We start from the raw sequence: 14,914 nt of genomic DNA on the forward strand, positions 1-14,914 counted from the left end.
TTTTCCGTCCAATATTGGTATTCATATTTCAGTAATTTGTCGTGTCACATATTTTGCTTACCTCATTTTCCCAGTTTGATTCACTCCATAACGAGCGTGTGCTCGACCAATAAATCCACCATGTTGGTTGGTTTTGAACCAATGAGAACAATCGGGAGGCGGGTCCTGTATTGAAAAGGGCGGCGTTAATAACCGAACCTCAAGAGTTCTCGTGCCCGTAGTACCGCTTCCCATTCATTTTGTTTAACCACATGCTGGATGAGGGCTGTCACAAAGGGTGAGTCAGGATGCAAAAGGCCTCGTGTCTCAGCTTTATTAGATAGGTGTCCCTCAGTGTGATTAGTATAAATGTATCACAAGTTATTATGACTGTTTCAAACTTTTGGCACTAAAGTAACTTGATGCTGTGTTCTTTTAGCAGCATGAGGCTGGTAACTTAACAATATGGCATTAACGTTTGACAATAAGCTAATGCCTTATATTTCTTTAACATAATACTCACTGTTTCACAATCAGCTCTGTTTTAAATACATCTCAGTGCGGACTAAATAACTTAGCGCCGTATTTGGAGTGTTAGCCTAACTAGCTAGCAGGCTGACTACGTCACTGTTGTTGAGCGTGGTGACGCGTGCATAACCGGAACTGGTGCGCCACAGTCCGCCTTTCTGGGCGCGCATATGAGCCAGACCGTTAACAGAGGTAACGGAGCATATCGAAAACAAAGCGGAATTGCCTTTTGATTTTAGATTATTTTTTGTTTTCCCTCCGCGAATTTAAATAAAAATAATCTCAAACAGCCGTTGCCTCGTGCACATGGTCACTTACCGGATAAACATCTTTAGTTGTTTTCTAGTTATCTAATTTTAACTTTAAACGTTCCTTCTGCGAGTTGGATATCTTTAAAACAAGATTCTGACCTGTCGAGACTAATTAGTTGTGTAGCTTTTCACTCAAACTGCTGTTTCTTTCACAGTTACCTAGTTTCCTCGTTACTGCGGACATCTTTTTACAGGGGCTGCCGGAGCGTAATGAAAGATGAGGAGAGAAATCGCAGCTGTGGTTTTCTTCCTGAAGAGGCTCGTGAAGAAGGGAGGGAAGCTGGAGTCGCACAAGATCGATCTGTTTGTTGAGAGGCTGAGTGTTGCACTTCAGGAGAAGCTCAAGGGACACTGGTACCCTGAAGACCCCAGCAAAGGACAGGCATACAGGTGCTGCTGGCCATTCTTCCCACCCAACTCCACTGTCTTTCCATTGATGTGCACGTTCTGCGTTTTGGGCTCTTTGTTTCAAACTGAAATCCATTGTTTGTGCTCTGCAGGTGCATCCGAATGAACAGTTTCCACAAGCAGGATCCGGAGGTCCTTCGGGCTTGCCAAGAGAGTGGGGTTCAGTTCAATGACCTGAGACTGTCCCGGGAACTTACATTGTGGGTGGACCCTGGTGAGGTCAGTTGCAGGTGAGACTTGGTGTGATTTTTTTTTTTCTTCTTGCAGTTATTACATTATATATTGTATATTTAAATATTTGGCTCTTAACTAATCAAGAATGGCCAAATTTATTTTATCCTCCTCAAACTATTGCTGTGTTTTGCCTATATTATTATTAATTATCAGGTACGGAGAGAACAATCCCTGCTTCTCAGTTGCCAGCTTCTCAAAATATGCTGAGGGGGACACAGATATTGCAGAGGTGACCAGTGCTTTGGAGCGGGCGACCTCAGACTACCACTCGGGTTCTTCGTCTGATGAGGAAAGCACGCGCACGTCGCCTCTCACTGTCTTCAACGGCCGCAATGCTTACCAGGTATTACATAACGCATTTTATAATTACTTCCACGATAAAATAATCTCATACCGGTCTGGAAAATAATGGAAGGCTTCTCCATAGTAACGTTTTTGTGGTGACCCGCAGAGTTGTTGCCGGGGTTTCTGAGTGGTTGTATGACTGCTTTCGTTTACCGGTATTTGTTTCCTTTTTAAGACTATGAATCCCGCTGCCCCTACGTGGCATCCTAAGAAGCCTGTACTGGGAAAAGCTCCCATCCTTCCACTGCCGCACTACGGCTTCAGGATGCGTGGCAGAGCCCCCCCGACTTACAGGCCCAGTCCGTGGGCCCCCCCTGGCTATGGAGGACGGTCGTCTCGGTACTGGGACTCAACCCCAAATTTGACACTTAACTACAGATAGAAACCATGGGGCTTGTTCTTCACACTAGACATTAAAACTAAAGAAAAAACTTTTTAATGGCTGAACTATGATCATTTTTTTAAAGATGATTTTTTTATAGATTACGTACATTTGAGTTATTTTGCACTTTAGACCTTTTGTTATATTTAAAATGAATCACTGGTATTTAATTAGATATTGGAATACACATGTTGAAGTTCTGTATACGATAGGTGTTCATCTATGCCATGTATTTTGTCCCTTTTGTGGTCAAATGTTTTATTTATGTGTAGTGCAGAATTGTAAGGTGCATAGACTTAAATTAACAGTTTTATTAAACACAATTTCCAAGCATCATGGTGCCTGTGTATTTAATTTTTCCCAAAGGATCCTCAAAGTGTTTGAAATATAAAACCACTTATTTTACTATTGGTATTTTTTTATCTGCTAGCTGAAAATGTAGAGGGGAAAAATATGTATAGCATGTAACCAAGATCCCTGGCTGGAGTCAAACTGGGGACGTGGCTGTTATAATGGAAATCTCAAAGGCAGTAGCACCATAATTTGACAAGTGGCGGTTCTTTGGCCCCAAACCACTCTGTGCTTTATAAACCGACAGCAGGATTTTTAAGTAGCTTCTTCATTTTAAACATGTACCTGGTGTAAAGACCTGAGAACTGGAGTGACGTGATCCACTTTACTGGTCCTAGTGAGGACTCGAGCTGCAGCACTCTGGATCAGCTGAAGCTTTCTGATTGACTCGTTTTTGAGACGCGTAAACACAGCGTTACACATAGTCTAGTCTAATCAAGATAAATGCATGGCCAGGTTTGTCCAAATCCTGTTGAGACACAAATCCTCGATATATTCTTTAGTAAATAGTAGGCTGATTTTTTTTAAACTATATTTCTTGCTTGGTTTTGTGGTTTTCAATGATTTCAGACGTTCATCCTTGTTTTAAAGAACAACCAAAAGGCAGGGGCGCTAACATTTTTTTCCTACTTGTATGGTCAAAATAGGTAATGTTTGAATGACTGCTGCTAAATTACCCTCCACTTTGTGTTTGTCGTCCAAGTTGTTTTTATTGCTCTGTCCCGTAGAGCATATGAACAACACTAGGATTCATGTAAATGTATAGGTTTAACATCCAAGACAGATTTATTGTTTGAATGAAAAGTACATCCTTACATGATTACAAATATGAATTTAAATGAATTCAACACATTTTAAAACTAATCTAAAGATGATAGTTTACAATTAAACCATTCTGAAATGTGGCCCTTATGAACACAAAATTAACCGGTGACATGCCTCAGTATTTGCCGCTACAATGACTATGATATCAAGTGGGGACCTTTTGTGAATCAAACAGAATAACGGGGTGAGAAAAATATCCGTGGCCCCCGGAGGCCGGGCAAGACGCAGGTGAACACCGGCTCCTTTGTCGCGTTGGCAGAAACCGGCACAGTTCCTCGCCGTCAGCGCCAGAGGGCGACGCCGCGTCACGATTGGGACTGCCGCGCGTCACGTGACAGCCGGCGGCGCGCTCGCTCGCCCCGCTGTGCACCTGCAGAGGAGCGAGCAGAGGGAGGAGTGAAGTGTGTGGATGCTTCGGTCGAGACGGACTGCCTCTTTATTCACTCGAACTCAGCGCAAGTTCTCTGACCAAGTTTCATCGAGTAAGTGTTGGAATGGCTGGAGGAGGAATGGAGTTTCCCACCGGAAGGTTCTGCTGTGTGCTGTTGAGCCTCTTCGCAGGTAAGTTTTTATGGCGCGTGAGATACTTGATGGTTAGAATGGATGTTTGTCCGTTAGTCGGCGAGAACATTCTCCGGTCAGCCACGTAACGTTAACGCTCCCCTCCCGTCCACCGCCGGGCTTCGCACGGAAACTTGCCCGCCTCGATAAGTTGAAAATGCTGAACATTTTAGTTTAGGGTTGTGTTCCCTCGCGTTGCCATGGTTAACAATTTAACCGGCGCCGCGGTTAAAACAACTACACATGAAAACACGTCCACGTTTCACACGAGTCACTCCGAAGGTCAGTTTAGTGAGCGAGCAGAGCAGCTGAGACAGATTGAATAGGTTACCCCATCGAAGTGCGATATTAATTTTCTTCCATTTTTAACCATATATTTTTTATACAAAATCACTCGTTATTCCAACATGTGTCGTACCGAACATTGGCGATGGACATATTTCTCACGGATGTTTTGCCGAAGCCAGAACTCTTGGTTGTGTTTGTGATGGCTTTTGGTTTGATGGTCTGGGGGTTAACGGGACGACTTGATCCGCTCTTAAAAACCTCGACTTCAAAGTACTGCCTTTAGGTCCACCATCTGCTACAAGTGCTGCCCCTAGTGCCCCCCAACCCCCAAAGCCCCTCCCCTAGTGGCCCCCAACACCCCAAGCCCCTCCCCTAGTGCCCCCACCCCCCCCAAGCCCCTCCCCAGCCAGATAGCACTCGTAGCTTAAGCCCACGTCCACTCCTGTTGAAAGCTTTTTTAAATTTTATTTCACTGCATCACTGTTGCTTCCTAAATTGTAGCATGACCACATTTTAATGGGTGTGGCCTCTCCTGGAATTTACACTGAAACTGGCCGATCGCTCCTCCCACTCTAAATAGCATCGCCAACCTCTGCTGCTGGATTGTGTGATGTCTTCCATAAGTGACATGCTATGGCAATTATTAAAAATATTTAAGGGATTTCAATGGGGAGCCACGGACGGGACAATGACATTCCAGTCTGCTGATTAGTGAGGAACCTTTTGTTTAGGATCATCTGGCACATCTCTACATATAAAAGCTGGGGCATTGAATGCAATATAGTATGTGTGCACACGTATACAAATGTATGTGTGTAGTTTTGGCCTTTTGTCTCATGATCCACATTGCTTTGTACTCTGGTTTTGGCTCATTACCATTTTAATGGCACCACGGCCTCGTCATTTAGGCGCTGTTCCACTTCAGCAGACAAGAACAGTACCTGTAATGCTTGTAGCATTCTTTTAGTGGGGGCTACCTAATACACGTCAAAATGCTAACCTCTATTAGTGGCAAAATAACAAATGTGGTCTCTCAGCTCCCTTGTCCTTGCTTTGTTTGTCCGACCCTGTTGACTATGCAGTGTTGATAAAAATAAATTGTAAAAGTTGCGACCAATCTGGCAGACAGTACACATTTGGCCTTCACATTCTAAGTCGAGTTTACTAAACAGTGTAATGCAAGGAAAGGAGAAGAGTTTCTAGGAATGTTTACTTGTGAAAATGCTCCCTTTTTATTCTTGGTGTTTATCGTTTGTTTTCATATCACAATGTTATCAGACCTACTGCTGTGGTGTCGGATCGCATCAGATCACATTATGCCGATGTGGTAAAAACTTCCTCATGTGCATGACAGTAGTTCTGCTTACCACCTTTTCAACATATATCAAAGTTTTTCCCTTCGTTGAAGGACACCTTGATGTAGCCTGTCCTCTGTACATGGCTGAACGGTTGCATTGGACCAGTCATTTCCCCCGCTTAATGGCTGCAGGACTAATCCTGTTGCCCCCCTCCTCCCCTTGTTGTTTGGGTCAAGAGTGAAGCCGTGACCTGGGATAAACAGAAACCAAGTGGACCTGCGAGCAGGCGCAGAAAGCTGTTACCTGATAAGCCTGCCACCAAAGGCCCTGGCCAGGAACTCGTTGCTTGGTTACCTTTTTGAAAACAGACACGCAGAGCCAGGGAGTGTACTTGTGTGTTTGTGTACGCGCTCTGGCTGCTCCATAAAACTACCCTCCCCCTTGCCCGCTTATTATGGCCTTATTTAAGCAGCAGAACAAAAATACCTTTAATTTCTTCTACAAACAACAACAGTAATCATTTTTTCAGGGGAACAAATAGCCTTTTACAATTGTGTTTGGGCTTGTGGATAAATAGTTACAACCAAAAATATGGCTGGAGGCATGCACACTGCAGCCTGGGCCCTTGCCTTTCCCCCCACCCAGACGGTAATGACTAGAGGTCACATCCGCTTGTCATGAGCCAGCAGTCTGCCGCCGCGAGACCCGTTGCAGCTTCATCCCCGAGCAACAAAGCCGCCCGCTCTGCCCGAATGCTCCCTGTCCTTGGGAAAAGGAAGCAGGAACATGTAGAATTGGATTACACTCCGAGGACACCGCTTTGTCCTCCACGATCTGATGATGGGGATGGCCGTGCATGAATATTCACAGCCTCGGACGTTAATATTTTAGCGTGCCGGTGCTGCACAAGCCCTGTGCCAACTATTCACCTCTATAGCCGAGTGAAACGCCTCCTCTTCTTTTACACCCTCCCCACCCCCCATTTCATGTGTGGTTTAGCGAGCGAACAAATTGCTACCTGCTCCAGAATGAGTGCATGTGATTAATAGTGGTGCTACTTTCTGTGTCCTCTTAATGGCTGTGCACCCTCTCTGTATTCAGAGCTCATTCCTTTTTCACAGGTTGAGCTCAAACTGCGTTCTGGGCGGCTGCCAGCGCATTCTTATGGGAAGATATATTATCAAGATTACTCGTGAAGCCTGTGGTCAAAAAATCAATGGTGAATCAACAGATCTTTGAGGTTTGTATATCTTGCAACACCCAGGTCACCGGAGGCTTTTTCCAATAAGCATATCTCTGGAGGAGTGCTCCTCAATGGCTGATCAGTTCACAAAGTCATTCCTTATTGTTTCTGTTTGACCAGCATGAATGCTTTGTCAATCTGCTTTCCTTATTTTGTGATATGAGGAAGTTTGCGAGAATGTAATGAGGTTGCATGGATGACGTGATGTAACAGTCTATGTCTATTGAATTGCTCATGCTAGCGCCGGCCCGTCCGGTCTGGTGAAACCACTTGTGGCTCGAGAGGCGGTAGTGAATCGCTGTGGTGTCCAGTCTTCCCCCGGGGCATCGGTATTCCTGCTGGAGGTCCGTGTACGCTTTGACAGTCTTTTTATTGGACTGAATCAGAAATGGCAGGAGGGAGGAAGGGACCGTGAACACACAGATGGCTGACATAAACTACGGGCCCACACCACACGTGAAAATGAGACGGGAGCAGTGTTATTTTGACTCGTAGCTTTCGCTTTAGTGTTGTAGCGCAGTATCACACGTGTGGCCTTCAAATCCATGTGCAAGACCGTTTTTTCATGTGTAAGACCGGGACTCATTTTAACACATTTCAGCCAAATGGTCTCAACCAACTCCCGTTGTTAACCTTTGCTTGATCGACCTGCAGTTCCTGGCTAGAAATGTTTATCTACTATTCAGTATTCTGGTTGAATTTTGACTAAGTCTTAATTGTGTTCTGAATTTTACAATACGTGTAGAGAGTTTACTGAGCAAGAGACCTTTCCCCTGCTATCCATGTGACCTATCGGTTGAAACAAGGTCATTTCAGTGCTGATATTCTCCCCCGCTCGCCCGGCCAGCGCCCACAACGCCCTCTGCTCCTAATGAGAATTAATGAGACCTGTGATCAGCTGTTCCCCGCCACGATATTCAGGGTTTTTCTATGTACCTCATGTCTTAACTGAACATCGGCGGAATACGTTTTCCTGTAGATAAACAGCAGAGAAGATGCTGCACACCAGCATTCTGTCTTTAATTAATCGTTAATTGTTTTCGAATGGTGGATGTCTCTGGGTCTAACACTGTAGAGACAGCACACTATTTATTTAGCTTCTTAGATGGAGGGAACCTCTTTACACCAAATGTATTGCGTTCTAAAACATTTCAAAGCCAATAACCAGATCAGCGAAGCATTGCTGTGGTCCTGCATTATGACTACGTAATCTGCTTGTTTTTGCATCACGTCCTCGCGGCATCTGAGCCAGCCGTGTCAGTGTGAGGAAACGCGGTGTGGCAGGCAGGTCCTCGGGGCTGCAGGTGCTGGTGTGCGTTGCGCTCCGGTTTACCTGCTTGCTCGGTGTCCGCTCAGCTCTACAAATGCGTGAACCTCTGTTGGACTATCCTCTGGGCAAAGTTGATGAACTGCGCTTAGCTGCCACACAGGGAGAAATGAAACCTCACTATCGTATCAAACGGACCCGGCATTTTATTCTCATGACCAATCTTTTGTTTCCACTTCTGACGTCCAATGGCTGCATTGTGTTGGAGATGCGTGTTGTATATTGTGTTGTGACTATCGGTTATGGCCCGGGCATTGTCTTACACAGAACTGGGTTGTTGGAAGATGATTATATTTTGTCCCCCAGCAGTAAGCCCCTTCTCTCGCCCTGAGGACATTAGAGTTAATTGTGTGTCTTATCTCAGGAAAATATTATGGCTCAGAAAATAAGGGACATAAGCATAGCGTGGGGTGAATAGGAGGGGGGGCTTAAGCAGCTGTTGAAGGAGATATTTTTAGTATTTCATTGAAAAACTTTCCACATAGTCGACTGCAGGTGTGGTGAAAAAGCAAATAATTTCACTTGAAGTCCCACTTGATTTTGCGCCCTGTGTTATTGATGTTAGTATCTTTTTCAGTCCAGGGATTTTATATAAAAAGGCCCATTCCTATTCCTAGAATGAACAATTTTACAGGAGTATGATTTTTGAATCAGGTTACATTAAAGTGGCTGTGTAGTGAAATTTCACAAGCCAATACTAAACTGAAGCTAAAGACTGAAATTTATTTTAGAAGTTGGAATTGGTAAAGAGGTCCAGTATTACATGCAAGTTTCAATGTTAAACCATTCAGGCTGTGCAACTCTATCTCTGCTACAACATCTGTGCATTCTTTTCATGAGACCATGCAAAGCCAGCAATTTCTCTGATGGGAGAACATTTTGTGTTTGAAGCATTCTTCTGCAAGATAGATAGATATATTATATACAATATATAAGATAGAAATATTAAACTATTAAATTAAATTAAATAAACTAAAACTGAAACAAAAGAATAACCTTCCAAAAGAGACAATAATAATAATTTGTAAAAGGAGAAGAGGAAGAGGAAGAGCAGCAACATCACAACAGTACAGGGTTGTTATTGTCGTTATTTGGCCAGAGATGATTTATTGTAAAGTGTTATTGCACTGGGCAGGAATGATCTCCTGTATCGGTCCTTGTGACAGCAGAGCTGAAGGAGTCTGTTGGAGAACGTGCTCCGCTGTCCCTGTAGCAGGTGGTGGAGGGGGTGGTCAGGATTATCCTATATGGATAACAGTTTCTTCAGTGACCTCCCCTCCAACACCTTTTCCAAGCTGTCCTGTTTGCAGCCAATGATGGAGCCGGCCTTCTTAACAAGTTTGTTAAGTCCAATGCTGCTCCCCCAGCAGACCACGGCGAAGTACAAAGCACTGGCCACAACAGACTGATAGAACATCTCCAACATCTTGCTGCACACATGGAAGTATCGAAGCTTCCTCAGGAAAAAGAGTCGACTTATCCCCTTCCTGTAGACGGCGTTGATGTTGGTCTTCCAGTTCAGTCTGTTGTCGATGGAGACACCCAGGTACTTGTAGTCCTCGACCATGGCCACCTCCTCTCCCAGAACCCTCAGCGGTAGCGGAGCCGACGTCTTCCTCCCATGTCACAGCTTCTTTGGAATATTGAATGCAAGCAAACCTTTGGTTTCGTGGATTGGATAAAAGCGTTCACCATAGGTGAAAGGGTTCAGTGCAGGAAAGAGAATGGAAGAATATACTCTAACTTGAAAATATAACAATTCATACATTGATTCAGATTGACTTTCATTTACTTACTGTGCTTTAATAACCAGGTTTCCAAGACCTCTTTCTTCCATTAACATTCATTAAACACCTGAGCCGCTTTTGGATCTATAGCCACGATGACCGGGGCATCTGCTACAGTTGGGTACGGAAAAGGCTCGGCGCCTGAACCGCAGCAAGGTCAGCAAGGCACACCAGGCATTTAATTACTGTAGTGCATCTCTCCGACGGGCTAGCAAATCGGCAGCTGGCCCGGTCGGCCTCCAGAGAGATGAAATTGAACTGAAAATAGCTCTGTGACTGACTGGCTTACTGATGGTCATAACGCACGTTCCTGCATAACCTTAATTACGAGTGCTGCCGTTTGTAATAAGCAGGCGCACAGGGCGAAACAGGCTGCATTTACTGCCGGTAAGTTCCAGATAAAGTAGCTGTTAAGTGTTGTTTTTTGGAGGCCATGTATAATTCATAGACACACAAAGAGCTACGTGGCTGGCTGGCCGTCTTTCTCTAAGTGGCTGATAATTGAAAGCGGTTGGATAAGCCTCTACCCCGTCTACACACTACACACGTCTACGCACTCACAGCACCAAAGTCTTTTCACCCTTAAGGAAACCTCAGCTCTACAATTAATCCCTCTGAGAACATCTATCCGATGAGCAAAAGGAAGGATTTTAGCATCGAGCGCCATAACTTCAATTTTCACCCAGAGCTCCAGATGACTGACGTGTGGATTTATAAAACCGTTAGTGACCGGCTAAAGACCCCCCCGGCATTTTGTCTCATACCTGCAGCTCATATCAATCTGCAGCTAATGTGTGTTGGGTAATACTCTACTCTACCATCCCAAGACCTTGTCCGCCTTGTCTTGTTGCAATGAGAAGTTTACGATAATCCCTACACTAACAAAAACGTGTGGGGAAATATTATCCGGATCCGCTTGACCAGGATTTAAGTGAACATGTAAGACCCTGTGGGGATGTGTCAAAAGCCCTGAACTGCTGTCAACAAAGTCACCCCAGCCTACTTGCTGTGTCCTTTTCACCAGCCCGGTGTAATCTGTACTTTCAGGACTCGTATCTTTATCGGGGAATCGGCCGTTTTTATAGTCCTGCACAAGCTCCGACATGTAAGCTTAACGGCCATCGTTGTGTTGGGCCTGAGTCACTTTCCCTGAGATTACGTACTCGTCAACCTAATCCCGGATGCACTCTAAGCAGTATTTGGCTGCCCGTCCAGACTACTCCGGGGTCAAACCTTTTTAGATGTCATTAAAGCCATCAGGGAGTTGGCCTGTGTGGCAAGTTTGAGGCAAAAGCACTTTACTACATCCACTAAACACTCGACACCAGACCACCTTGCTGAATCTTTTAAAGGTGTCTGCCTATTTTAAAGGGCCTTCAAGAAAACTTTTTCCCTACTACGTTGGATTGAACAAGCTATGGTTGGGATGATATATAATGCTATAACGGTATTAGATCTAGAAAGTAAAGTACATTTCCAATATTAGTTATACCTTTTCCTACAAAGTGGTGTCCCCCCTAAATCTATAGCATGCAAGGTAGACAGGCTTTTTTTTTTTTTTTAAATAGCCGGCATCGGCAACCGGATGTTAAGATATAGAACAACCATAGTAGAGCTGTAGACCTGAACCACATTTTCTGTTACCAAGGTGACAACTGGTGTCACCAAGTCAATCAGGACTGAAATTTTAAGGATTAAAACTTGATTGGCTTGATAGCTATTTTATACTTCTTCATTAGAAATACATTGTGTGTTTATAATGTGCGGTTGCAATTCATTAGTTTGGTTGGGCTTCTCATTGCATCCCTAACATGAGTTGTGTTGTTGTAATGATGTTTATTACAAAATGGCACAGATGCTTCCTTTTGATTCTAAATCAATTTCATGCTCTGGAGTCCAATTTAGCGTGGAATTAACAGATGTTGATTGTGTCCAGTTTGCTGTGAATGGATTTCAGGGTTTATTTTACATTTATTTTCCCCCAAATGCTTAGCTGTTGAGGTGGATCTAATTAGCCTAGGAGGACTATCTAATCTCAAATCCCCCTTGAATCTGAGCTCTGCATCCTCTGCAGCCTTAATGCTTTCATTTCTACGTTCTGTGCTCTTCTGTACGAGTCTGGTGAGCCTCATCTCATGCACACTTAAACAAACATGAAGAATGGATGCCGTTGCGCCTTGTCAGGACTGAAATCGAAAGGATTTCCTCCATTTATGCAGGAACACTAAACCAGTGCAGAGTTATTTTCAGCATTCCCCAATTGCATCTTGTCATTTTTCGCGGTACGGGAGACTAGAGTGGCTGTTTCGAGCGTTTTCCCCCTCACGTCTAGCCACGGACTGCGAGCTGGAGGCATGAATAAAAGCCAGCAGTCCCGGTTTAGCTGTAACGACAACAGACAGTCGTCGCCTGCAGCTTCCTGCAAGGCTCGACACTCTGGTGCATTTAGTACACCTGCCTTCAAGAGCCTCACAGCAAAGAAGCCACCCCAGCCTTGAAACAGGCCTGTTTGACTGCTGAAAGAAAAGAGAAAAATCTTGTTATCTTCTAACAGCAGCCTTATCTTGATGTCCTGCTGTGGTGTCTCCCCCACGCAGAGGACAGGAAGGCTCTGTCTGTGCTGTTGCACTTTAACAAAGACCTCATTCTGCCTGGACGAGAGTGCTTTGGACAGGATGAGAGGGTTTGGAGACTATGGATGTTATGAATGCATTTGAAAAGGAATTGACGTTTAGCAGCTATTACAAAGTATTGTGTCGATACAGCATTTTGTTCTCGGGCTTTCGGCAGCAATAGGATACCTTTTCACTGACACAGGCTCCGTTGGTCCTTTTTAGGTTTTGACAGGACACTCTAGCATGACACACACAAAGGACTGTTTGTTTACTTCTACCAATGTCTAGAAGACCACCATCATGCAACGTCCTTCAGGCAGGGGACCTAATTTTAGACCAAAGCCTCGAGGAAACTGCACTAGCAAGGCAGACTCATTGACTGCCTCCCAGCCAATCTAGCTGACAGCCACAGATATCTCTGCACTACATGGAAAATAGTGCTCTGTAAAGCTACCGTATAGGGAAATGTCTTCATCTGCTAGTTTTAGAGCCTTCTGCATCATAAACAAAACATGACAACAAGTCAGCTGTGACCGAGGTAACCGACTCACTTCAGCATGTTAAACCAGAAAACCAGAAAGTTGTTTCAAATCGTGGTCAGACTTTTTACAAACTATACTGCACTCTAAAGAGGAATGATGAAGGAAAGGGAGGAACCCAGGAATTCATGCTGAGGCATTTTGTGTTTTGAATTCTTTATACTTTATTTTAACACTTGACTCTGTCAGCAGTCTGCCCTCACACCTTAATTCTTTTAGTGGTTTTGCAGTGATCCATAAGAGTCTTTACCTTTTTCTATAGGCGTTTAGTTACGTATACACAAACTGTAGGTGAATCGGATCAACCACCCCAGTCCTCAGTTGACTGAACCAGGTTGTTGAGTGTTAGTGATTTGTTTCAGACGCTACGAAGAAGTTGTTTCTTATCTCTGTGAAAAGCAAATCTGACTAAACGTGCCTTGCTCATTCTCACGGCCTCCATTTCTGTGGGAAAAAATGGAGTCAGTGAAACATCCAGCCCACCTCGGACTGAGTGGAATCGTTGAGTTTCTGAGTCTCCACTAATGACGTTGAAAACTGTGCTCGTTAGAAGCTCCAGTCGGAGCTACTAATCCCTCGTTTTGCCCTGTGTTTCAAGGGGAATGCTCTACTTCCAGATTCACGCTCCATTGCTTTAAGCTGACTTCTCGTGTTTTCACCCCTCAGTCATATTTTAGTGCAGCCGTGAGAAACCTTTTGTTCGCTAATGTACACGCGGGCACTTTGTTTGTCGAGACAAACAGTTTTTGCAGACAAACAGACAAAGACTTTTGCGTGTCCTCTAAATGCATCCACTCTGCAACACATTCTATTCCGCGTCCGTCGTGACTCTGTGAAAGTCCGTCATCGGCCTGGGTGGAGTAGCCGCACTCTGCTTGCGTCTCTGTGTGTGATCAGCGCTGCTGCCTCCTGATCACAGTTGGCGTTGCGCCTCGGGGGCCCAGACAAAGGCCGGGGTTGGGGCGCCGGCAGGGGCCTGGTCTGTATCACACTTTATTTGTTTTGGGGGATGTGAATCGGGGCTGAATGGGCCCCGTTATGGCTGCCTCCCCCCCTCAGTGAGGAGGAACTCCTGCGTCAGGAGAGACGCCCCAGGACTACGTCCCACTGAGACATTTGGCTTTCATTTTTCTTGATTCATTGTAAACTGCTGGAAGCCTGGAACAGAAACACATGCCTGTGATGAACAGGATTACTTTCAACAGCCTTACCCTAGATCTCATTTGTTTTGTTACATTGGAAATGGAAAAAAGACATATTTTTGATATCCAGAACATAACGTGCATCCTTTTTGATCCTGATATAACTGGATGAAATAAAAAGAAATTGCCTCTTAATCAAATTTTGATTTCATTTACGATTTTGTCTTTCAAATAATCAACGTTGAAATGATTGTGCCGCACTCCGTTTTGTGACGCTCTTATGTCGCCCCCGTCTTAAAAATCCATCGGTGGGCGAGGGATGATGTTCAATAGTCGTGTTCTGACCAAAATAATCTTCATTTTGATCTTTGCTTTGATCAAGCAGCCTCAGGAGGGGGTCAGGAATGCATTTCATCACTACAGCAACACGTGATTGCAGCGTGTCTCTAATCTGCTGGTGTCCAACACAGCATTCTGGCATGTGTATAAGTCTGGTTAAAGTGTAATAGTTGGACATATCTGGAGGCAAAGTTAGCAGAAGCAGCGGGAATGATACTGTTCAGGTGAGCCAAAAAAACCTGCCAAACCAATGCTGTTACTAAGACAGCCTTTGTTTGCTAAGTATTCTTCTGTTTTTGCTATTCGATAAGCCTTCTCCATCAAACACTGTGGATTGATTTAAAACGTATACCTGATCCTCTCCCCATAATGAGTTTGAAGGTTTGTGTGTGTGTGCGCGCGCACACACATA

The 14,914-nt window shown here is 44.5% G+C and overlaps 2 protein-coding genes and 1 long non-coding RNA gene across 6 annotated transcripts in view; 2 read left to right on the plus strand and 1 right to left on the minus strand.

Moving 5' to 3' along the window:
• Positions 1 to 148: 148 nt before the first annotated feature.
• btg3 (B-cell translocation gene 3) lies at positions 149 to 2,520 on the plus strand. Of its 4 annotated transcripts, none has more exons than XM_040182986.2 (5): positions 149 to 277; positions 974 to 1,208; positions 1,319 to 1,456; positions 1,614 to 1,803; positions 1,981 to 2,520. In XM_040182986.2, exons 2-5 carry the CDS (start codon positions 1,036 to 1,038, stop codon positions 2,185 to 2,187), a joined length of 708 nt encoding a protein of 235 aa, XP_040038920.2. In that variant the 5' UTR covers positions 149 to 277; positions 974 to 1,035; the 3' UTR covers positions 2,188 to 2,520. The 4 variants fall into 4 exon arrangements, with proteins under 4 accessions (XP_040038920.2, XP_040038919.2, XP_077962654.1 ...); XM_040182985.2 differs by having other exon boundaries at positions 152 to 277; positions 1,013 to 1,208; XM_078106528.1 differs by lacking the exon at positions 149 to 277 and adding an exon at positions 559 to 699.
• Positions 2,521 to 3,303: 783 nt separating this feature from the next.
• LOC144410344 (uncharacterized) lies at positions 3,304 to 4,540 on the minus strand. Its single transcript, XR_013468353.1, has 2 exons — positions 4,343 to 4,540; positions 3,304 to 3,733 (listed from the first exon to the last, which is right to left on the minus strand). It is a non-coding gene; the product is annotated as an uncharacterized LOC144410344 (long non-coding RNA).
• Positions 3,686 to 14,914, plus strand: part of cxadr (CXADR Ig-like cell adhesion molecule) — a 33,403-nt gene continuing 22,174 nt past the window's right edge. Inside the window, exon 1 of the mRNA XM_040182306.2 lies at positions 3,686 to 3,924. Within this exon, the coding sequence (XP_040038240.2) occupies positions 3,858 to 3,924 (67 nt within the window). The 5' untranslated portion in view covers positions 3,686 to 3,857. The remainder of the gene's footprint in view (positions 3,925 to 14,914) is intronic.

Source organism: Gasterosteus aculeatus, chromosome 7, assembly GCF_964276395.1.
Source record: "Gasterosteus aculeatus chromosome 7, fGasAcu3.hap1.1, whole genome shotgun sequence".
Taxonomy (NCBI): domain Eukaryota; kingdom Metazoa; phylum Chordata; class Actinopteri; order Perciformes; family Gasterosteidae; genus Gasterosteus; species Gasterosteus aculeatus.

What these genes read in the sequence shown, in the direction of transcription:
- btg3 (XM_040182986.2), top strand. Translation starts at nt 1,036, where the DNA reads ATGAGGAGAGAAATCGCAGCTGTGGTTTTCTTCCTGAAGAGGCTCGTG. An exon ending in CCTGGTGAGGTCAGTTGCAG is followed by an intron (nt 1,457 to 1,613) that starts GTGAGACTTGGT and finishes ATTAATTATCAG; the next exon opens with GTACGGAGAGAACAATCCCT. An exon ending in ACGGCCGCAATGCTTACCAG is followed by an intron (nt 1,804 to 1,980) that starts GTATTACATAAC and finishes TTCCTTTTTAAG; the next exon opens with ACTATGAATCCCGCTGCCCC.